The sequence below is a fragment of the Psittacula echo genome (genome assembly GCF_963264785.1).
Source record: "Psittacula echo genome assembly, chromosome: 6".
NCBI classification, from domain to species: Eukaryota; Metazoa; Chordata; class Aves; order Psittaciformes; family Psittacidae; genus Psittacula; species Psittacula echo.
The window spans coordinates 69,820,886-69,845,863 of record NC_137743.1 but is presented as its reverse complement, the minus strand read 5'-3'; the positions used below and the strand labels follow the sequence as shown (position 1 = coordinate 69,845,863).

At 37.9% G+C, this 24,978-nt stretch overlaps 1 protein-coding gene across 2 annotated transcripts in view; it reads left to right on the top strand.

Moving 5' to 3' along the window:
• ZNF385B (zinc finger protein 385B) overlaps positions 1-24,978 on the top strand; it is a gene marked incomplete at both ends in the record, with an annotated part of 140,108 nt that overhangs the window by 57,617 nt on the left and 57,513 nt on the right. For both annotated transcript variants that reach the window (XM_080620885.1, XM_080620886.1), the window contains one exon: positions 22,652-22,782. In XM_080620885.1, coding sequence (XP_080477011.1) covers positions 22,652-22,782 — 131 coding nt within the window. The remainder of the gene's footprint in view (positions 1-22,651; positions 22,783-24,978) is intronic.

The following is a 24,978-nucleotide window of genomic DNA, read 5'->3' as shown; positions in this document are numbered from 1 at the left end:
CCTCCTCCTGTGCGCTATCCCTTACCACTTGCAGTCTTGCTAGAATATTTTCTCCTTACTTTGTTATCCTGCACCTCATGGGAGCAGGCTAGTCAGCATCATGGGACAGGCAATTGTGAGGCTAGAGCTGCACCTACTGCTGGGGAAGGATCAGGCCACACCTCCTGGTTTTCTGTTCTTGCTGCCACTGAGGTGTTGGGAGAAAGGCAGCAGGTGTCAAATGGAGAGTGAAGAGAAGGCTCTTGTTTAGGAAACTATTCCTTCAGCTGTCTCTAACAGCTGCTTGCTTTGCCTACTGGTTGGCTTTGTGGGACAAGACTCTGCTTTATTGCATTTTGCCTCTGATTCACTGTACTAAAGCAGGGATAATCTGCTATTTATAATGATCTTTAGAAATTCTCTGACTCACCAACAGGATTTAAGACAGAAAAGTCTGTAGGTGATACTCATTTTGATCCCATGTGTTCTGTCCACTCAGGAGCTGTGGTAAGATGGAAGGAATGAAACATCTAGGACTGGAATCTGAAAGGTGCCAAGTATCCCAGGGCTGAGTGCCCTCAATTCCCATCAGTTGCAACTTATACTGTAATGTGAGTTAATGGATTATGAGCAGAGAGCAGTGAGATTCAGCTGTTAGTCTGAGCTTCTACACATATTCTGGGTAGGAAGGTTGGAGTTGCAGAAAAGGCGGATCTGTATGGCTAGAGGAAAAAATTCAAGGAGAGGTTCCTTGATTTTTTTTCCTACTTTGTATTCTGTTTCTGAGGAGCACTTTACATGAGTTGGTGAGAAGATGAAGCATGGAGCTTGCTTATTCCTTCCCATTTGAGGTTATTTGTAGCCTAGAGGCACATGGAGGGAAAATAAGGTAAGCAACTTGATGCAGTGACTTGTATCCTTCAGGATATGGGGCTGCAGGCAACTTCGGTTGTACTGGTCTCTGGTACCACAGCAGGGAGACAGTCTTCTCTGCCACTGTTAATTACCAGTAGAACTAGGGTGGGCAAAAGGAAACATAAGTCTTTCTCTTCTTTTTCTTGAGTAGGGCTTTCATTCAAAAGTTACTATTTATAATAACTTCTATTAAACCCTGAGACACCATAGCAGCAAGTAGCATCCTGTTACTGAAGAATAAGCATTTCTCAACCATTAAAATTGCTATTCAGCTGTTCTTTTATCTCCATGGTAACTTTAAGCATAACAACAAAGCAGTAGGTGATGTTGTTAGCCAAAAAATCTGTAATGCTGAACAGATTATTGATAGCAACAAAATGGATGCCAGTGCAGGGTCACTTACAGCCAGTAATAGATACTGCAGCTATGGTTGAAGTATTGCATGTGACATTTCAAAGCAGAAAACATACCAGAAAAAGTAAGGTTGATGCAATTGCTAGTTTCTATAAATTATACATTAGGTACTGATTTAAAATTCAACAGGAAACTGTGGTTTACCTTCTCTAATGGAATGAATTGCATGAAAAGCAAAAAGCTCCTTGTATATAGAATATGTGCCACCTGGAGAGGGGCTCAAGCTTTCTCCTCAGTTGTTTGATGGAACAGAGAACAAATGCCACTTTGGAAAACGGGTCAATTCCTGAAGGGGACAAAAGTTAAAGGTCAGGGTTCTCATCTAGCTTCAGTGTTGATCTGGAAAAGGAAGCACATTGAAAAATAAAGGGTAATGCTTTTCTTACAAATAATAAAAGGGGGTTGGGAGAAATTACCATCAGTTTTTTATCTTAACCACATGGTGCCAGGGCCTTGGATATTTTACTGACATGTAAAATTGAAAATTGATCATGGGGAAAAGCCTTGAGAAAATCAGACTGAACACTGCTGAGACTAGTGCTAGAAACCAGCTATGAGGAGATCAATTTCATAAAAGCATGCTTGATATTAAAGTGGGAAGAATAGGAGCTGAAAGAGTTTTTATGTGGTTGAGAGATACTATATAAGAAAATCTACTCAAAAGAAAAAAAAGTAATGACAGATAAGTTAATGAAAATAGAACTATTTTAAGTAATTTTTTGTGCGATACTTGACAAATCTCTGTCAAATATGAACTGTTGGTTCTGCATGTACCGTGGGAATTCTGCCTCTTAATATGTGTGTATGCATGCATGCTGTTAGTGCAGCATGTCCCGAAACACCTTTTGGAATCTTAAATTAGCTGAATTTGAGTGCTACTTTCTCCAGTTAATGTGCACATTAGTGCTCTGTATTTTGTAAAGGGTTCTTGAATCCAGGATTTCTGCTTATTTGAACTGTCTGTTATCAAAGAAGGTTTTTCTCCTCTATAAGAAAGATGGAGGATGGAGATTGCAACCAGTCGTTCTCCACAGTCTGACTTTACAGCATCCCACAAACCCTCTTTTAATGCAAGCAAATAGAACTGCTTCATTCCCTGAGCAGCATGAAGTACCATCTGATGTCTGTTTTCGATTTCAGAGAATTGGACAGGCACTCATGTGGACCTTGTACTCATCCAGTTACACCTGTTTGTATCCTTATAGATGAAGACAACAATAGTATAGTTTCTTTGTTTTGTTCAAATAATTTAGCTTGCTTTCAGTATGTAACACATCCGGTTCTTACTGACAGCTTGATTTACATACTTGTTTTCATTTGTCTTGGATAGAAAAGCTTTCTGAGAAGTCTTTTGGTTTTGAGAGTCCATAGGTAAACCTGAAGCAGACATATAATTCAATAAAATAACAATTTTTCAAAATCCCAGTTATATTAGACTTTCTGAAAACTTAATTAACTTCTGCTGTACAGTTTGAGACCAGGTCTGCTCAGAGGAGTGATGCCACCACACTGGAACTGCAGGTTTCAAAGGAAAGCACTGTTAAAGCTACTTATTGCCTGGTGTTAATAGTTCCAAAACTTTCTCAGAAAAAAATCAGTTTGAATGGAGGTCTTTCTACAAGGATCTATTCCAGATCAGTGTTTGAACTTATTTTGTGTGAAGCTGCAATGATCAAAAGTGGAATGGTCTACAGGAGCAGGCTTTTGGGACACCAAGCCAACCTGGATGGGAGGGAGATAGCATGCTTGAGGCAGGGGCTTTTCCTTTGCTATGAGAGTGGTTATAAGATAAGTAGTAGAAGCTTCTCTGTACCTCTTTGCTTTCCTGAGACAGGTATGTAACAATGCCAAATGTGACTGTATGTCTGTCATAGGAGGAACTGAAGAGCACCGGGTAACAGCCTAGAGGCTGGCCTCTAGCTGCGTAGTGCCTGCTTGTCAGTATCCCTTCAGGCTCAATTCTGTACCTTGTCTTACAGTGAAATTGTTATCCCATTTCAGTCCTTTTTCTTTGCTTGAATCTTTTGGGGAACATTTCCTTTTTGAAGTGGGGGGTGTGTGTGTGTATTAAATCTCACTGATTCCCTAAGTTTCTCAACCTAGAAACAAAGCTATTGTTGTCCCTAAGTCCAGCCCTATAAGCTCTTCTGAAAACTGAAAGTTGCATACAATTCTATTTTTCTGAGATTTATCACCAATTGCTATTTATTTTGCAAGCCAAATCTGTATTTATACTTTTGTAACTGTAACTTCTCCAGTATAAGCGAAACTTTGAGCAGTGGAATTCCAGACCTTCAAGGAAATATGGACCATATGTCTACATTGTTCTCACTGGTGTTAGACAGAACAGATCTCTCAATATCTAGTTGCTATTGAAGGATGAACTTTGAAATCCCCAAGTAGTTGTTATAACTCCATCAACTATTCTGCATAGTTAACAACTATAATCTAATTCTTTTCCTCTGTATTTTCTCTCAAGCAATTAAAATTCCAGACTATGAACAGAATCTTGATGCTTGCTATTTACTCTGCAAATACCAAAAAATCTTGCTGACCCCTTACTTTAAATGTGAGACGTATTAGGAATTTTTGTAATTTCTAGTGAATACCTTTTTACAGTTCACTAAGATCTGTTTCAAAGATGTGAATTTTTTTAAGCTACACATGCAGAAAATGCACCAAATTCCATAATTCCATGGAGCCAGGAGCAGCCATCTTTTTTTTTTTTTTTTTTTTTGTCATCTTCTCCTCCTGCCAGCCCTTTACTTACCTTTACTACTTTTCCCTCTGTTCTGATTTCTCTTCATAATAAAGTGATTTTCAAATCATGTGGAGTCTGACTGACACCACAGATTTAAGGTAAAATTGTAGTTTTATTTTATGAATGTAGATTGGATGATTTGAGATTGTCTAGCACTAGTTTTCATGATTCAGTGATCAGCTTTCAATCAAGATGCTTTGATGTCTGTAGTAACAATGGCTGAAAGTTGCCGTCACTAGAAAAAGTGAGTATAGGTTCTTTGATAGTGAACTTCCTTTGTTGCAACTTGCACAAATCCTAATATCCTAAATTAAAGCTGTTTTTGCTTTTCACTGATTCAGCTCATGGTGCTTTGCATGCAAGCAAGGCAGGTGTAAGGGATGTGGCAATTAGTAGCCTGCTCAGGGTATTTTATCATTAACTTTGCTAGAAATGCATTATGGATAACTGACATTTAAAATCAGATGCAAATTATATTTAAGAAGGTAAAATTGTAAATCTGCAAAGATAAACAACTACTCTTGACTGTGATGCATTTTTGTCCTTAATATGAAAATAAAAGTGTTCCATAAACAAAAAGTCCCAGTTTTACTGCAGCTGTGGAACTTTCCATTTCATGTGCGGTGGTAGTGTGTCTCTGTACAATTTGCTTTGACAAAAATAGTATTTATATAAAGTGGAAAATTCCACTTGCAGAGTGAGAGGGAATCTTGGCAACCTTCTTTTCCCAGAATTTGCAATTGCTACTGTACTGAAAACTACTAAAATGTTCAATTGTCAACAACTGGAATTGACAGAAGCGTAAATGTGAAGTTTTTCTGCTGTACTTGTCTGCAGGAATAGGTACATAATTCCTATCAGAGTGATTCTGTTAATGTTTATATTGTTCTCTGCATTTCAAATGCAAAAAAATGCAAGTACCATGGGAAAACAAAAATGTGAATTTCAAAGAGAAATAAGTGCTTTTGTCTCTTACTAAGCTAAAGCTTTTTATTTCTCTACACCAAGAAGTATAGAGATATTTCTATATATTTCTATCTTATGTTAAGCTTTTGACAATCCTGCTTATGGAGGGAGGACTCTCTTTTAGTGCTGTAGAGTGGACGTAATAAAATAAATGGCACTGAGGACATCACTGATGTTAGCTTGTAGCATATGTTTCTGCTTTTGTTTGCTTCTGTTAAATTTTGAGTTACTGATCACTTGACCAAAACTTGTGATAAAACTATTTCTGAAAAACATAGCTTCCCTGAAATCAAGCAAGGCCATATTTGTATTTCATAAAAGCTTGACACTGGCTATGAATATCTTGTTGCAATTTGCCTATAACAACTCCAATCATATCACCCATTGCTGATCATCTAATCCTCTTCTTGTCAATGTGGAATTGCTTCTCTTGTACATATAACACTTTTATTTAGTCTTGGTACAAATGCATGTGCAATTGAGATGCCCAAATTCTCTTGGGAGATTATATCCACAATCTGGTTCAGCTCACAAAGGCTGCTGCTGTGAACATTAAATATCACTCAGAATAATCTTGGTGTCAAGAAACTTTCCCTGATTGATCAGACCTGTTTTTCTCAAGTTATATCTCTTTTTTTCTAGTTCTCTCTCTTCTACAAACCTTTCAGAAGTCTTTCAAATGCCCAGTCCTTCCTCTTGCCTCTGTGTCTGTTGTGTATTGCTTCTAGGGTGTCCATATTTAACTTTTTGTATTTTCTAGACTTCCCAGAGCTTTTTTCTTATGTTGCTTTGCCTCAGCCTCTTTTCAATTTGTAAAAATCCTTTCCAAGTTAAAAGGTACCTGCTTCTTCAACATAATAAGCTTTATCAGGCAGGGACTGATAACTCCTTGCTTTTTTGTAAGGGATACATTGGTACTTTGAGCTTTGTCCCCTTATGCTATGGCCAGGTTATTGTGCTTCATATGTGGTGGTCTTATACAGAAGAGAGAATGAGGGTTTTACCCCCTTCATCTTAATTGCTACTCTGGCAGGTCAATCCCTTGCTCTTGCAACTGAAATGTTACTTGGAAACACATCAAACGTTTTTACTATTTACACCTTTTTTTCATATTTGCCACAGCATGACCAAGGTAATCTTTAAAGAGCTTTTCAGGCAGAATGTCCAGATACTTTTATTTTCTTTAGTTTTCGTCTGTCTTATTTTAACTCTTCACTGCTGCCTGATGGTTTGATTTATCAATCTATAATCTATACGTAACCCAACATACAAAGATCTGATGGGTCTAGATCAATTAAACATTTTCTCAACTGCTTTGTTTGAATATGCACATGCAGAAATACGAGTACTTGTCTAGACATCTGTACTTGTAGGCACAGATGTTTACTAGTTGAAGTTTTCTAGTTCATATCCCACTGGAATCCAGCTGCTTTATGGTTTCTTCTTATTCGTATCTTAAGTTAATTTTTCCTATCTTTCACAATGGTTACCAAGATTTAAATGCTATGCTGCAGGTGAAATGTCATGCTATACTACCTCTCAATTTGTGTTGGAGACTTATCTCTACTTTTTTTTCCATGTCAAATGCTGACTCTTCTGCAGATCATTGTTGCAAACGGTGTTGTTATATCTGGGAAAAATAAAATGTTTATGGCTATCTTCTATTCTGGCTTCAGTGTTGTCTAACGATGTACCTATCTTTATTTAATTGAGGTATCAGACATTGTACTCTATCCAAATATGCATTCCATAAAGCATTTAAAATATGTGACATACATTTCTGTTCTTCCTGAAAAGACATTGAGGATTAAAGTGTGCTTTGCATGACCCATTATTTTTGTGTATCTTTCAGAAATGATGAATCACAAAACTGACAAAAAGCAAATCCAGCAAAACTTAATACATGTCACATTTTTAAGGAGTAGATTTAGAATACTTTACATATATTTTTCTCTCTAGTGTAAACATTCTGATGCTGGCAGTTGAACTTACTCTTCTCTTTCCTGGTCTATCCTGCAGTCTGACTACACTTTTTAAAATACCTAAGGATATTTTTCCTTTAGAAGCAGTTAATGCCATCATGCATCTTCCTGATGAAAGCGCACAAAAGCAAGTTAATGTTAAGTTCAGTTCAGTTGCTTGATTTTTCTCTTGTGCTGGTAAACATAAAGTTTCATCCAGACTCTAACATCACATACTTCCAGGGAATGGTTTTGGGAAGTCTGAAAAAAACAACACAAATTCCGAGAGTATATGTTCTGCCTGTGGAGATGGAAGGAGAACACTTAGGCTGTCTGTTGTAGGTGACTGTGTTAAAAATGTGCGTTCCTTCTGTAGGTGATTTGAACTTCAACCGAAAAATTCAAATTCAGAGCTACCTGCTTAAGGAATTTCAACTCCTGAATTAGGGACTTTGGTTAGTGTCCTTAGATTATACAGCAGTGAGCGTATTCTGGAGTATGGTTTCACTCTGAAAGGCTGTATGTATTGCAGAAATAGATGGCATATTTTAAACTTATTCTGGAATGCATGCTTAACTGTGAAACCATGACTGGTGTATGCACAGGAATTCATAAGCCGTGACTTTAACTAAGGAACCCGTCTTTCATCTTTTTCTTTGCAAGTTTCTCTTGCCAAGTTTATCATGCTACCATAGAAGGAACAATTTATGCAAGGAGATGTTATGATTTAGGACATTTGCACACAAATAAATGGAGAGCTGCAATGTGTAGTGCAGAATATGTGGTAATAGATAGAAGAGTGAATAAGCTGTGGTCCTCTCTCTGGACTGCAAGTCATTCTGCATGACTTGCTTGCTGTGGTCCTACTACAAATGCTGCTTTCTGTGTAATGTTGCAGCTGTTTGCCTCTTTCCATTCTGTTTTGATATATTTCATGTCTTCACTGGGTTTCCCTGTGCAGCAATTAAAGAGCTATTAGTCAACAAAGAGCATGTAGCAGTTTCTGTTCATGTAGTATGGAAGTGAAGACACAAAACTATGTTAACGAATACCATGGTACCTCCTCTTACTATTGCTTTGCGTTGAGAAATGCTAGCTATAGCATATGACCCAACAGCTGTTGTTTCTACACAGAGCTCCTCCAGTGGAAGTTAATCAACCAGATTTCACACTTGTACTGCTGCTAATCCTAGTGGCTCTGCACACTTAAAAGGAATGATGATGGATTTGCACCAGCGTAAACAGATCCAAGTTTGGACCCATTTGCTGGAGTTTTGTACATCACATACTGTACCTCCAGGCCTTAAGTTTATAGAATCATAGAATAGTTAGAGTGGAAAGGACCTTAAGATCATCTAGTTCCAACCCCCCTGCCATGCGCAGGGACACCTCACACTAAACCATGTCACCCAAAGCTCTGTCCAACCTGGCCTTGAACACTGCCAGGGATGGAGCATTCACATCTTCCCTGGGCAACCCATTCCAGTGCCTCACCACCCTTACAGTAAACACCTTCCTCCTTATATCCAATCTAAACTTCACCTGTTTAAGTTTGAACCCGTTACCCCTTGTCCTGTCACTACAGTCCCTGATGAAGAGTCCCTCCCCAGCATCCTTGTAGGCCCCCTTCAGATACTGGAAGGCTGCTATGAGGTCTCCACGCAGCCTTCTCTTCTCCAGGCTGAACAACCCCAGCTTTCTCAGCCTGTGTTCATACGGGAGGTGCTTCAGTCCCCTGATGACCCTCGTGGTCCTCCTCTGGACTTGTTCCAACAGTTCCATGTCCATTTTAAGTTGAGGACACCAGAACTGTACACAATACTCCAAGTGAGGTCTCATGAGAGCAGAGTAGAGGAAAGCAATTGTGCTTCCCTCGGTTTTGCAAATATATGCAAAGGGAAAAGAAGTATATTATGGATAGTCTTTCTAAGATTTTGTGACTAAAAGTATACTCTTCTAAAAAGCTTTCAACTGTGACTTCAAAATCCTACATGAATAATTCTCTCCCTGATAATTTGGGTTGGATTTCAGGGTTCTTGCTCTCCCTGTTGCAGGGTGGCATTATAGCTACTAGAAACATCACAAATGCCTTTGTAATAGCAGTGTTTTCCTTCTTTGGTGCCTTTTGCCAATTCTTCCTACCTCAAAAAACCAAAATACCCTTTCTTTGAATTATATAGTTTCATCTCTTATTGTTAAGTTTTGAAAAGTTTAGGGATATAAAGCCACATTTTAAAACATACATTTTCTGTAAAATATGTATTGCCTTTCAGAAAAGCCTTTCTTATTTCTGTCTTACCAGTCCCTAAGTATGAAGTGATGTTAAATGTGTGCGGTACTCTTGAGAGACTTAAGAAAAATGTTTAAACATTAATTTAAAGCCCAGTGATTGGGAACCTAAGCTCATTCTTAAAACAGGAATCAAGACAGAGGAAAAAGATTGTGAAGTGTTTGTTGCTTCATTCTTACTTTTCAGAATGATAGGTTCAATTATTTACCATAGTATATAACCACGGATTTAGAAACTGAAAGGGTGAGGGATACATATCTGCCTGTTCCACGAGGCAGGCTGGAGCCTGTATGATGCTTAGATATGTCTTTAAATTAGTATTTGGGATACTAAGTATTAAGTATTGGTTATTGCTTTTAAAATCAGGGTGAAATATTACACTTATTTTTAAGCTAGTGCAAAGGATATTTATTGGAAGTGAGAGGGAGCTGCTTCTTAACAGAAATAATAACAGAATCTTGCATGATGTTTAAGTTATGCAGCAGAATGCTACTACTTTGTAATACACCAAACAACCAGTAGTGAAAGTAATTTTGAAAAGAGGATTGACTGGATTTTTTTCTTATCAGCATATTTCTTTTATCAAACATACTGTAGGGGTTTTGAAGTTCTTTTACAAAGACCTTAATAAAAGCATAAATGTAAACTATCCCATGCCAGAGGAAAGACAGGAAGTATGGCAGGGATAATTTAACTAAACTATAAACTCTTTATGGACTCAAGCACAAAGACTGTATATGTAGGTAGGAAGTTGAAAGTAGTTTAAATTACTAAATAATTTAAATAATTTAAAATAATTTAAATAATTTTAAAATACTAAATAATATTTAAATACTAAAAAAGTAGTTTAAATGAGAATGATGAAGAAAGAGTAACATGAATGTGTAGTACAAAATTAGAAAATAAAACGAGACTGAAATAAGCATCTAACTTTAAGAAATCTTTCTGCAAGTGCACTTAGAATACTTGCAGAATACCAAAGAAAAAGGTGGATTGTTATTCTGTGAATGGTAGAGGAAGCCAAGAAATTTGGGTTGCATAGTGCATTATTTTTCATTCGAAAGATCAGTTGTGTTAACGTGACAGTCATCAGTATAAATAACAAAAACCTGTAAGAATAGGTCAGAGTGTCTCAGTGAACTAGAATCTTCAAAACGTTGTCCTGACAAATGTGATACTTGCATGGATGGAAATATCAGAGCTGTTACCACTTCTGAAGAGAAGATGAAGTCACAGAGCAATAGGAGAGGTGATGAGGTCACAATATTTTTAAAAGAAGAACGAACAAACTGAGTTTAAGAGCTATTAGATTATCATCCCTTTGAAGAAAGGGACAAGTGAATTATGCCAAAATATACAAAGGAAAACAGGAGCTGAGTAATAACCAGTGCAACACGTAAGGAGGAATCAGTATTTTGTGAACGCAGGAAAGAATTGCTGTATATCACAAGCTGAATGCAAGTTAACATTGCCATGTTATCAACCAAGACAGAAACCATCCTGAGAAATGTAACCAGAAGCATAGTGTGGCAGGCATGAAATTTGTCTGCTACGCTGCAAGAAAGATGACTAGTTCAGGAAAGTCTGGATGAGAATAAGAAGCATTGGTGCTCACACTTTTTGTTTTCACCCACCCCTATCTCAGTAGTCTCCTTTTCACAACTGTGAGTTCAGCTCGACCCACTCACTGGAATGGTTGAAAGCAAACTTGTCTTTTGTTGGTTTGATGACAGTTTGTTTCCAACCTGACTCACTGCACTGGCACAAGGGGCGTGTTGGGAATGGAGGGGTGGTAGGGCAGCCCAGCCTGCTCCCTGTGCGGTTGTGTAAAGTAGATGCAGGCTGCATGACATGTTTCATAAAAATGCTTTCATGCTTTCTTTTACATTAACCCTCAAGTCAATTTTCAGTACACTGTTTGATGAATTGGATTTAATTGATTAAATAAATCATAATTATATAAATATATCATAAATATATATATCATAATATATATAAATAAATCAAAGTGATATTAATTAGTCTTTGGGAAATTAGACATGACTTTTTTTGAAAGGCTTATACTAGCTGAAGTCCTGTTAAAAGTTAGTTTGAATGTTTTGTTAAAAAAATTTCTTCTTTGGTCCAGTCTCAGTTTGATTTAACAGAAACATTCTGTTATATAAAGCTTTTTTGGGGGTCTCTCTTTCTGAATGTAGCTGAGGGTAGGGTTACCCAAGTTCATGTCGTTCAGTCTTTGAAAACATAACAGCATCAAAAGTCTTTATGGTCCAGCCTTTGCAGGGCTGGTGCACTGCTGCACCCAAAACAGAACAGGGTTTCTAATCAGATACCAGTGTTTAATTAGTGTCCAGTAAGATCACAAGTGCGGTGTTGTGCAGTGTTGATCTGTGCTATCAGATCTGTTAATTTGAAGTCTATTGCCTTCATTCCTCCCTGTATAGTAGAGGGAAGGTAAATAGTATGTGTTCTAGTTTTATAAATTCTCAAATTTGTATGTATTCTTCAGTCCTCACCTTGAGAATAAGAAAAGCAGTGCACCTTAATTCAGGAGAGCCAGGTTTTGTGGACTTTGATCTTATGAATATCGTGACTCCACAGTGGTTTTAGGCCTGTGCTCTGAGGTGCCCTTTTATGAACTTTTTAAAAAAATTCAAGCAGACACCATTAGTTTGTTTCCCCCCTCTTCCCCTCTTTTTTCGTCAGGAGTTATTTAAAGTGCAGGTCTGTAGCAGCCAGCTAGCTAGTAACCACCCTAAGAGCAGGGGAAATGCCACTGAAGTACAGTTTATCAACCTTTTAGGTTATATTTGATCTGGTGATGTCAATAGTAGGTTGCCTTCCCTCTGAAGTCAAGTTGCAGACACTATCCTTGAGGGTAATTAAAGTTAAGAACACAATTACAACAGCCCAGATTTGTTGCTTGCTGGTTGCCCACTGTCTCATGGCACCCAACATCACAAAAATGCAATGTCAAAATCAAGGGATTATTTATTTCTGAGTAGTATGCTGGTATGTTTAAATGCTGCAGATGAGGTGAATTCTAACCTTAGGCACTAAGGTAAGCATCGTGGCACTGATTAATAGCGGGAAGCCTTTATGGAACTATATAGTCTGTGTTTAATTATGCTTTTGCTTTGCTAAAATGGTTCATGATAGAATGCAGCTTCTGAGTATTGTAAGGCACTGGTGAACTTGTAGTATCTGTCTTCCTTTTGTAAATGGCCTAAAGATCTTTGGTCAGAAATGCAGCTCATGTGCTCTTTTCATAGCCAGGTTGAGGTACTTTAGTTGTATTTGCAGGTGAGAGAAGTGCTGAGTCTGGCTCCTACTTTGAGTGGGGCGAGGTCTCTGGGATTTTTGTGTTTTCAGGTACAGTACCACAGGGTGCACTGGAAACTGGTAAAGTTTGAGAAATGGAGCTCTGACTTACCCTTTGCTGTGACTTCTATGAGTGTGGGCTCTGAAAAGAAGGACATGTAGTATGATTAGGAGAAAGTTGAAATCCTCCAGGAAATCCTATGAAGACATTATTAATGCTTTAGTTAGGGTCAGCAGATAGAGCATCAGGAAGAATTAAGAGACGTTTGGGAAGGAGGAGCTTTTTTCTTCTGTACTATTAACTAGGGAATTACAAAATAGTGGGTTTTTTTTTTTTTTTTCTTAAACTACTAACCCATCTAGGAATTTTTTCAGTAAACTAGTCTTAGAAAAAGGATTATATCACTTGGACTTAAGCTGTGTGTGTAGTAAATCAACCCACTACCTTTACACATTCGACCTCTTTTGGACAGGTGCTTGTATGCTATGTGCCCTCTGCTGTGGCAGAACAGCTTAATTCAGTGTGGAATGTAGGCTACCTGGAGAATGTTATGAAGGTTTTTAAATCTGCCTTTCTTCCCTGTCTCATTGTTTCTTAAACAAAAAGATGGTGCTTCTAAAAGCACGTACCTATATGTGGAAATGATAGCAAGTAAGGGGAAGGTTGTGACTGAAATTGTGACCTTTTGAATAGAAAGAGCGTGGAGTGGATGTTCAAACTTTTTTTGAAATTTTGAAAAAAAAAAAAAAAATTCCTTAGAGGGAAAGCTAGATTTCATTCAGTAGAGATCATGGTTTCCATTGTTGATAGTTTCTATAGATCATTTTCAACAACCTAAATTAGCTGTTGTGGCTGTCTTTTATCTGAAGGATATTTAGAGAGCAATACCAATAGAAGAACTTGCAAAAAGAAAACAAGAAGCAGTTTGGGTAACTGTATTTTCTAGAAGTGATTGTGTAAGAAAAGCAAATGAGGTATGAAATTATCTAAGCTATGATGACTTTTAAGACAGTTGGAAATTGTCTAATGTGGTTAAGTGGTTAGATATATATGTGAGGATGCACATAGGCCTAGACCCCTATTATTACCTTTTGTGCACAGCGTTGCTGAGCTGATATGTTGGAGTACTGAAGTGGAATAAGGACCAAGAAGTTAACTGCAGACATGAATCACCTTAAATGTTAAGGCATAGTGGTTTTGTCCGACTAATAACAAAACGGTCATCCAGCAGCATTGCCAGTGATAAACTTGTTTGTTTTACTGGATGGCAACTCAGTACATCCTGAAAGAAAGTCCATGCTGAAGCTTATTGTGGGTTAGATGATGAGCTCAATGGTGACAGAATCCAGAAGAGTTGGGTTTTGAGAAACATCAGATTATATGAGAGGTGAAGTGATAACAGGCTCTCTAAAAACTAACAGCAACCAAGTCCCATCCTCCCATCCCCCACATTCTGAACTTTTAAGGTAATGTAAGTTGGTCCTTTTTTTTGATTGTTACTTATTAGAGAAGCTTCAGTTTGTAATGAAACTTTGTGTTAAGTCAGAATCCTGAACTGAGAGAGAAGGGAGTACAGTGCTTCATCGCAGAACACTCCTAGGCTTGGTGCTCAGCACCTAAGAACGTGCACTGAGGAAGACACAGGGACTGGCATGGAAGTTAAACCATGCTCTGGACAAGATTATGAATTCATTAGGCATGTGGTGGTGGTGTGTTTTTAGTTAAAAGTGACAGCAGAAGGGCAAACAAACACTCTCACTGCGCATTTGTGTTGAGAGAGTGGAAAGAGCAAGAGGAGCCTGGTTTAAATACATCAAGAATAAAGATCCTAAGGATTTCAGAAAGATCTCCATTTTAGTGCAGGTGGCAAGAGAACAGAGAGCGAAAGAGGCAGGTGTTTTTTCTGTCATAATTGTAAAACTTCACAGTGAAACCAACTCCAAAGCAGCAGATAAGAACAGAGAGGGCAGAGCTGCTCGCTCAGGCTGTGGATACCAGAGGGAGAAGCTTGAGCCAAGCCAGGAGTTTCTGATAAAGAGAAACTGGGATACACTGCAGAGCTCCAGCTGACTTTAATGCAGGCAGGACTGTTGCATTTATTAATAGTTGTCACTATTTGATTAGAATAAGATCCAACTTACTGCACCTAATGGCGCTGAGCTATAACGTGCCACTCTGCTTTCCAATCAAATTGTCATGGTTGCTTTAGAAGTCTAGAGAATTAGCTCTTTTAAGAAGCTAATGACAAATATTTCCATACTACCTATAGATAATAGCAAATTGCAGTTGTACTGCAGCCAGCGTGTTTCTTCTAAATATAGTGAAGGATGTTCCATAATTCATTTAATTGCTTAGGCTTGGCAAAGAGCCAGTGGTAACAAACGCGCCTCCATACTAGTAGAGTACTTCTGGAGTTCACTTGACTTGGGAATATAAATACTGAAAAAAATGTGTGGAACAGTGTGGCACAATCGCTGTAACATTGAAGTTGTACATTGGGCAGGTGTGCAAGACCTTTCTCAGCCGGAAGAACACAGCTAAAGGAGAAAGAGGACACAAGTGCGAGTTGCATGTTTTGCAAATCCAGGGGGGGACAGGGCTCTTCCATATGTTATGGTCAGACAATTGTAACAGTTATTTAAGGAAAGTGCAAGATAATCTGTTCCATTTCTAATTGTTGGACTTCTTTTTCTTCTCCATCTGTTCTGGTATCTTGTATACAAAACCTATGGGGATTCCTGTTGTTATTGTAAGCTATTAGAAATGCAGTACAGCTGCAAGGAGAAAAAGATTTTTCTTGATTGATGCTTTGAAGTATTTATCTCTAAAATACTGAAATTCCAGTTTCCTATTGCTGTGCCTCTACCCTTCCCCTTCCCTCCTCCCCTGCCAGGTAGACATCATTATTTGTTTTCCATGATTTTGATGTACTAAATGTAGAGATAAGGAAATAAATATTGACACAGTTCTTTTGAATATTAATATTATTATAATAGAGGTTTTCAATATCAGTTTTTCCATTAGTGTCTTCATATCAAGTATATGTCTAGTATTTATGAACTACAGTCTACATTTTTTGAAACGAACATCTTCAATCATAAAACTTTGGAGATGGAAAAGAATTATATAGGCAGAGGAATATTAACAAATCATGGAAGTTAAAGTAATTCCAAGTCAGTCCCTAATATTTCAATGAGGAAGGGTCTGATATAGTAAAGATTTCATTACTTGTAAGTACAAGTGGGTTTATGTTTTTATTTTTAGAATTCTTATGTGAAATACATGCAATATGTAGCTATACTTCTGATTGTAAATTAGCTATATATAATTATCAACATTAGGTAAGTAAGTGATGGTTGACTTTATGGATTGATTAAATGCCAAAGCTTCCATTCATTTCAGCAGCACCACATTTCAATTAATTTTTTTGTATTGACCTAGTTGGTGGAATCTACATGTATTTGAAATGTAGGAATACTTCATTTCACGGTATCTGATTTTATACAAAAGAAGAATATGGAATTCTGTCAGCACACCTTCATAGAGCGTTTATTTCTAGATGAATAATAATGGAAATACTAACTTCATGATCAGGCATACTGGAAATCATGTTTTAATTTATAGAGGGAGAATTATTTTCATAACCGAACTTTTTTTTACATGAATCATTCTTGAGCATGAAGAGCTTAAACTGTACAATGTAGAGATAATTTGTACATTGCAGTGAACCTGCATCAAATGCCTCTGGGTTTGCTGAAGCATCTACTGAAAAAAAATAAACTCAGAATGGAGTCCAGAATATTTGGCTTGTCATTTTGTATCCATATATTGCTATGGAAGAGTAGACTTGGACCAGTGCTTTCTTAGCCCTTGTCCTGTGTGTTATGCAAAGTGGCTCTTGTTTAGTGCTGTTGAGTAACCATAAGCTCTACATAAATTCTTGCTGCCTTTCCTTGTGGCTTCTGAAGAAAGAGACATCTTTTGAGGATTTACCCATTTTTATTTGCCAAACGATGATGGGCATGTATGGTTTGTGCATTTTAAATGTTAATCAATGAAAGGTCTGACTGCCCCATTGCTATCTGAATAATGTTTAAGAGGTATGAATTCAGGGCACTCTTCAAGTTTTAAAAGATGCACATGTATCAATAGCTCTGATGGTAATCATATCACCTCCCAAAGGAGCTGTATCCTCATTCATTAATGAGTTAGTATGGTGCCCTGGGGGCAGAGAAGTTGTTAGCATTTTTCCTATTGTCAGCTGGGGACTGTGCCATTTCTCATATATGCTGGGCTTCTGCTTCAACTTATTTTAAAAAATGAACTGCCTGGATGAGTTATCTCCTAGGATCATGTTAATTTGCTGTTTGGGAAAATCTGTTGGAGTAATGATCTTATCTCTCCTTGACTACTTTACTTTTGACAGACTGGAATCCCTATGGGTGTCATAAATCTCATTTATCATAATACCATATTATAAGCAAGTAATGTTTGTTCTGCTTAGTGAATCCTGGAAAAAAAAAATAAAAGAAACCATATTCGAATGCTGTATTTCTTCACTTGCCTTTAATTTAAGAGGGAAGAATGTCCTAGCATCACTTCCATGCGTATTATTAATGGAATACTTCTAGAATTACTTTTCCCTTAACTATTCCGATTCCAACACCTGCTGTTCAGAAAATGATTTTACTTACGCTGAATTTGTTTTTAGCAGTTTACCCTAGGTGTAAACAGAAACGCATGACATTCTGTAATACCCATGTATATCTGTAACTGAAAAACAAAATTAGAAAATTTCTGAATACTCTAAACTGATCATACTGAGAAGGAAAAAAGGCTGATATTTATATCAAGTATTGGGAAAGATCTTAGGAGTAATGTCGTATAAATGCCTAAACTACAAAATGCAGTGACCTGGAAGTGATTGATTTTTGCCTGTCATTTATGGTTAGAAAAAGAGTTGTAGTGAAAACCCATAAATCTGGGGACATCAGATGTAAGGGAAGAAGTTATTAATATTTTTATGCCATGCGTTTCTGTAGTTAGGTAGGGGTGTTTATAAAAACCTAATTTCATTGCGCTCACCTTCCCATAAACCTGCATATAAGCAAGTTTAGGGAAGTCTTACACAAATTGGTTTTTTTGGTGGTGGTGGGGTTTTGTTGTTTTTTTTTTATTTTTTTACAAGCATAGTCAATAATGCTAAGAAGATACAATTTTTTTTTTTATTCAATATGAAAACCTAGGTACTACCTTTGGCTCTAACTTGTTTATAAACTTGTTTTTTGAGTCACATGCTGAAATAAACATTTCTGACAGTGTTCAGGGCTTCCACTGACAAATTAATAAACTGTACTGAAACTATTGGGTTATCCTGCCTGGCTTCCCTCTTCTGGAGCTCTGAAGGAAAATGCTGTAAATGGAAATAGGATGTGAGGTCTGAAGGCAGGGTGGCGATGCATATAGTGGTTGCAGTCCATAATGAGTTCAGCCAATGTGGGCAAAAGGAAAGAAACAACTTGTCATCCAGCCTTGAAGAGGTACTGTTGGCTCACATAGTGTCTGAAAAATGCTGTGTTAAAAAGGTCAAGGAAGGAAAAATCCCAGAACTGACCAATCCCGTCAGTTACATTGCTACAGTTGCCTGGCCAGGTGGGACTAGTCAACATTGGTGTCGAAAGAAAAGTTCCTTATAGATAACTGAAAATAATCAGACAATTCAGGGATGAAGAAGCCAGCACAGCCTGTCCATGAACTGAAAACTTTTAGTGTAATGCAATTAAACAGTGGTAGGTGTGAACAACTTGAACAATATCCCTTTGAAGTTTTCCCAAATACTGTCCATGTCAGAAGTTAAAACAAAGGCAACCATGTGTAGCCTGAGGTGGATGTAGATTGTGCAATTCACAGAAATTTGTCAACCAGGTACTTTTATTCAGACTTGATAGCACTTCAGTTACTCTTCCACTGCTCTTGGTCTGAGTGTGGACTGCTTCCTTGGATTGGAGGATTAAAACATTGTAGTAATATCTTTAGGTAATAGGAAAAGAGGAAAGTGTTGAGTATAGCGTTAGATTTCTGTATAGATGCCTTTAATGAAGACTTTGAAAGAGCATGCTTTCAAGTCTGGAAGGTAATTAATTTCTTGAAGTATGCTGACGTTGTTTACAAAATGTATTTTAGATGAGTAAGGTTTGTGATGGAGTTGGGTTTTTCATGCAATTGTCTAATATTGACTCAAATCAGAGGTATTAATGTGCAGACATTGCATCTTTTTTTATTTGTCAGTGATAAAGAAAAGCAGTTAGGGAGAAAATCATAGAAGTAATACCTTCACAAATATTTTTTAGGAGGTAAAAAGGGAGAAATTGTATGTTTAGATTTGAATGAACTTGACATCGCTCTTACCTGAAAAAGATGAGTAGTGACTGTCAACCATGGCCAAAGCGAACTGTGATTGACTCTGCCTGAACTGCAAACTTGCGAGCCTTGGCTTCCACAGTTTTTCTTGAAGCTGCAATGGAGCTATAAGGGGTTGTTGGTAGATACTTCTTGAGCCTCCATGTCATCCAGCCCCTTTCTTGTGCCTGGGTAAAGCATGTCTCACTGGCCCCTGGGACTTGTCTCACTGTGGGAGTGACCAATGCAAGACTTTTTATTTGCTCCCAAAATACCACTTTTGCTGCTTAATCTATTAGTTACGTGCCTTTTTTGCTAGAGGCAGTTCAAATTTGGGTAAAGATGACCAGCTTCCATAACTTTTGCAGCAACATCAGTGTCCCGGTGCATTGCGGTGTGCATGAGACAACATTTATGTGGCTAAAGAGGAGCAGCACCTGTTACATGAAGACTTGTTTATCAGATAAATATGTATAGGAGGAAGAAAAACTTTTAATAAAATAAGACATTTTGGATCATCTGTTCAGATTAAAACCTGTTTTCCTCCTCTTAGACAAGAGTAAAAGGGACCAGTGAGGATCAGTGCCCTTTGGCAAAGTTTGTCTGCTGCTTGCATCTCCAGTACATAGGTAACTTCTGCTGTGGGAGTCAAAACTGAAATTTCAAAGGTAAAACACTGTCTGAAAATTATAAAGCTGAAGTGAACAAATGAATTTACAGGAAAGATCAGTTATATTTATGCCAAAGATTTACAAGTAGTTTAAAACAGTCTGTGTTTGACATGGTAAGTTGTCTTTATAAGTTAAATGCTAATGAAATGGTAAACATCTGTTAAATTTATGAAGATAATGAAGCTTGTCAGCTACATCTTTCTTGTGCCAGCATTCCTGCTTAGCTCAGGTCTGCATACAGATCTGGTGGAGTGGTGGTGAGAATCTATTTGGCGTTTGGGAGCAACGCCAGTGTAAAACTGTGCCCTGTTCTGTTTAATTTGATAATTTCTCTGGAACTGCTTTGAGATGTAGTTTAGGTCATCTTTATCTGATCATTCTTCCAAAGGCTTTGAAAGGTGGGTCCTCAGATCAGACTTCAGTCAAACAGGGTCACTGGTATTCAGTTTGCAATAGCTGAAGTAGTAAACTGGTGAACAGAAGTGAACAAATTTCTGTTATTAATGCCTCCATTAATCAGCAGGAGGTAGGTGTGTATGCTTTCTGTTTTACAGATTCTGAATGTATCCTAGGCTATTGGTCATATATTACTCTGGCAGCAGAAACACCATAAGTTGCAAAACTGCAGGCAGATTTAAAATACTTTGTCATGTGAAATGATCTGTACTCAGCCTAGGAGTACAAAGAAGATTGCATTGTTTGCAAGAGAATGCTAATTGTTTTCTAATTTTTAAAACTTTTATGCCAGATGCTCTCTATACCTTGGTTAAAGACAGCATCAGAAACCTAGCTTAACTCTGATTTTAAATGTCAGTCACAATTTAACTCTATTCTTCTATACTTTTTCTGTAAAATTTAGTTAAAATATGTAACACAGCCTCACTGAGCTGTGTATATATAAAGAGAGGACAGGTCTTTTTTAACTTCCTGGATCTTTAGTTGCTTATGAACTTCAAAGAGAAACTTGTAGAAGTTAGATTGATGGCACTTTATGGGATTTAATTAATTGAATGCAACAGAGCTGCTGTTTGAATGCAACTCTGAAATCCAAATTATGTAAATCTATTGTTTCAAAACCAGCTAGTAGAAATAATCATCACTTTTGCAGCTGAAGATATTTTCTTTGGAATTCTCTGACACGCTGCTTTCCAGTTGATGCGTTTTTTTCATTATGGATATGAAGAGGAAACTATAGGAATGTTAGCTTTTAGCTTTTTGACGTTTGTGACTCCACTTGAATAAGCTTTGACTTACAGTTAATTAAGCACAACTGTCAATGAGTTTCTTGGGCTTATGCAGAAACAAACCTTATATTTGTGAAGTTATTGGGCTACAAGAAGGTAGAAAATATTCTGGGAAAGGGTCTCAAGCATATTTTTCCTTTCAAGTTGTGCAGCTCAGTTCGGATGGTATTATAGTTCCCTTTCCATAGTTGTCAATGACCCATCTTTGTGCAATCATCACACTTTTCCTATAGAAAAAACAGAGAATTGATTATAGCCTGCTTATTCATCTGCTAGACCATAATATAATGTTTGCTGTGCTACAGCTGTGATCAAAATTACTGTCTCTCCAGCATCCACAAAATTTGAGCTCAGGGCTAGTTAGAAGTGTTTGGTCATCCAAAAAATCCATGCAGCCCCATCTGGCTTCTGAACTCAGCTTTCCTCTTGGATACTGTAAGATGGGGTTTATTGTGTCCATGGAAGCAGGATGATGAGACAGAAAGGAGGAAAATATCTATTCTGCCTTCAGTTTTACATGTCCTTAACAGAGAGAAAGGGAGATCCCTTAATGGAAGACTGGTACTCAGGCAGCCCATATGGATTGCCTGGCATCTTGCGGGTAGATGCAAATGATTTGATTTTATGGGAGAAGAGAGGGAAAATTGCTTGTTTACTCTTTTTCCCACCTCCCCCTTCCTACTTCCTCCCCCCCCCCCCCCCCGCTTTTCTTGCTTTACCTTCCTGACTCAAATGACTTCTAGGAGAAAAAGCTGAGGTATTGTGTCAGTTCTGCTTAAGACCAGAGAAACTCCTAAGAGAACTGTTATGCTCCTAGCTGATGTGTTGGCCATCAGTGAGTGGGAGGAGGAGGTAATTATGGAGAAATTCTGGCAGAGGTAGGAGAGGCAGAGAGTGACTCACCCTCAGAGGTGTGGGACACTTGTGTTCCAGTGCCCTCTCCAATCAGTGCTGAATTAATTATTCAGCCCAGGAAGGAGAAATTGAGGGCAGATAACTAGTTAAAAATGAATATTTGGACATCTGTGCCTTCGCATTTCCTTGGGGTCTTGCTGGGGAATGATTCTCAAGTGTATACAGAAAGAATTTCAGCATGTAGATTTCTGGGATGCTCTCTTATTTGGAGAGAAAGATCTGGACTTCAGTTAAGTAAATACTAGTTTGCATTGTATGTAAAGAGTTATGTTCATTTGTGCTGCCTGATGTTGGCTGTTTTCTAATATTTGCCTAGCACTGTAAAACAGAAGGCATGTTTTAAAATGTTGGGTAAAATGGTGTTTTTGCAGCATCTGATAGTTACTGTCAGAAGAGGAAAAAATAACAGACCACCACTTGGAAACAAACCTCTGGATTTCAGCTTGCATGTATTGTCTGTGCTAGCTGATCTGATAGGCAACCATGAATTGCAAAAGCATCTGACTTTTCACGGGCGCCCAGCCTGGCCTTTTGGCACAGCAGAATTTTTCAGCTTTAGAGAGGATTTATTCTACCTGCCAGTGTGATTTATATACCATATGTCTCTTCTTCAGCATCTGAGTATCCATGGCCTTAGGGAAGTGCTCAGCCTCATTTGTAGTGTGTGGAAATGGGTTTCTTTTAACACAGTGTCTCCTACAGACCCGCTTTATTACATCCCTGTATTTTTTTTCTTGGTGGTTGTGTCAGCTATGCTGTGTGTGATGTAGAAAGAAGAATACTATGAATTCCTGGTTTTGTTTGCTCTTGGCAGGCACTACTACACTTCCTACCCTTGTGCGTACACCTACCTTGATGATGCAGCCTTCCCTGGATATCAAACCCTTTATGTCCTTCCCTGTGGACAGCAGCTCTGCTGTTGGATTCTTCCCAAATTTTAACACAGTAAGTAAAGGTGTTTCCACATTTAGTTTCAGTTTACGCTTTCCAAGCTGATTTTAATATCCAGTATTGGAGCTGCCTTAGGGTAGTACATTGCTGACACAATTCTAGAGAACCTTCTTAGCTGTGCTATTGTGGTTGCTACTCCCTCGTGTGAAAGGCTCAAAGGGGGCCAATCCATTTTTAACTTGGTCTGTTGAGGTGCTGTTTGCATACTGAAAAAATGAACTATGGCAGAAATTTGATGAGTGATGGAATAATTTTGAGTGTTTGCCTGAGCATGTGCATTTTCTGTGCTGTAAAAAAGGGAGAAAGCAAAATCTAATGGAAGAACAAGTATGGCAGGTAAGACCTAGATCCTCCACTGACATGAATCAAGTCAAGTCTATTACAGCCAGTAAAGCACCTGGAGGATCTTGTTAATTCCATGTTATAATAATAAAGTAAAAAAATGGCACAGTCAGCCAATGTGAAAATGTGAACCTGCAGCTTCTACTTTATGGTAAAGCATCTTGGACTTTTGAAAAAAAAAACAAAAAAACACCAAAACAATGCTTAATGCTTCTGTAGTTCTCTGTGGTTATCACAGTAGCAATAACAAAAATGTTCTCTTCTGTAGTTCTTGGCTTAACAGCTCATAAAATGGTTCTGAATGTTATCAAAATGCTTTTTTGCCATCATGCTTTATCATTTGTTTAATTAATTATTATCCTAAATACACTGAGTACACCAAAACAAACACTATTCATGTTGCCACTTGGGTTTCATGTGTGGAGGTAATTCAGCATGGAACAAGCCGGCAAATATTAAGCTAATAGCAACAGGAAGGAAACTGCTCTGGGTCATTTTTGCCAAGTCAGCGAGTATGATCTGTACGTGACTGTTGCATGAACTGTACAGCAGCGCACATATCACTGTCATTGCAGAGGGAGGGAGAGGGAAGCAGTGTCATCATTGCCAGACAGTGATCGGCTGAACCGCTGCCAAGTGTTTCCTTTGGCAAACTCACCTTCTGTCTGAAGTTAAAACAGCAAGAGAATTTTTGTCTTCATGACTTGCAAATAGATCTTGCTGACAGGCTTTGTGGTACACCACATGGTGCTGTGGGATGGTTCCGAGGTAACATGTCAGCCAGCTTCTTTCAAATGTCAGCAGCCCAACATGTTACAAACAGTAGCAAATATTAGTAATTCATTGGAGAACATATATGTGAAAATTGTGCATTTATGAGGGAGATGTGCACGTATGTCGATTTGGGGGGTATGTGCATGTGTACAAAGAAGAAAAAAGATTCAGATATGTTTAAAGTGCAGAACCAAAACTCAATACACTTTTAAGAAAGCAGTATGTCATTCTCATTTTCTAGGCATGATGCAATTCATACTCATTTTCATCCCTTTTCTAATGCTTGAGAATTGTGTTACCAGTATTTCTGCTTGTAGTTGCACTGGTTTTATAGGTGAGCTTTTTCACATATATAAAGACTCAGAGAACTTTTTCTTTAGGGATGCTGTAGTTGTAGAGTCAACCAATTTTATTTTCTTCCTGGTGGTATTATTGAATTTCTGAGTTGCAGTAGCCTCTAGAGACAGTTTAATTTGGATATGTAGACTGGTTTTGCCTATATACACTGGCTTACATTTATCAGAGTTACACTGCAATTTGCTTAATTCCCAGGGTATGTTTATCCTTCATACCTGTCATTCCTCTCCAAACTTCTGTAGGTTTTATTAAAAAAAAGGAGGCCTGGGGTAATCATCAAATACTGTCAACTCCTCCCTTGGAATTCTTGATAATTATAAAATATCATGCTGCTATGCACCATAGATGCCGCCTGTTTAAACTGTCTATTTTGAAGAACAGCGGTTCAGTACTACTCTTTTTCTAACTCACAGACTTTGCCATTTACCTTGCAGGTATTGATTTTCAGTAGCAGTCTTTTACAATGGACTTTAAAGCTCATTGGAAAACTAAATCATTCATGGTTATCTACTGACAGGCACAGTGAACGCCAGCTGTCATGCACTTTTTTTCTTTCTTTCTTAATTTTTTAACTTAGCAGAGCCTTTGCGAATGTAGATTTCTGTGTTTGTATACATACTGGGTTTTTTCACTTTTTCACTGTAAAGTGGTGAGGGCACTATGTAGAAGTTTGTAAAAAGCCTTTTTCCAGAAGATAATTTTGTGTGAGCAGAAGCT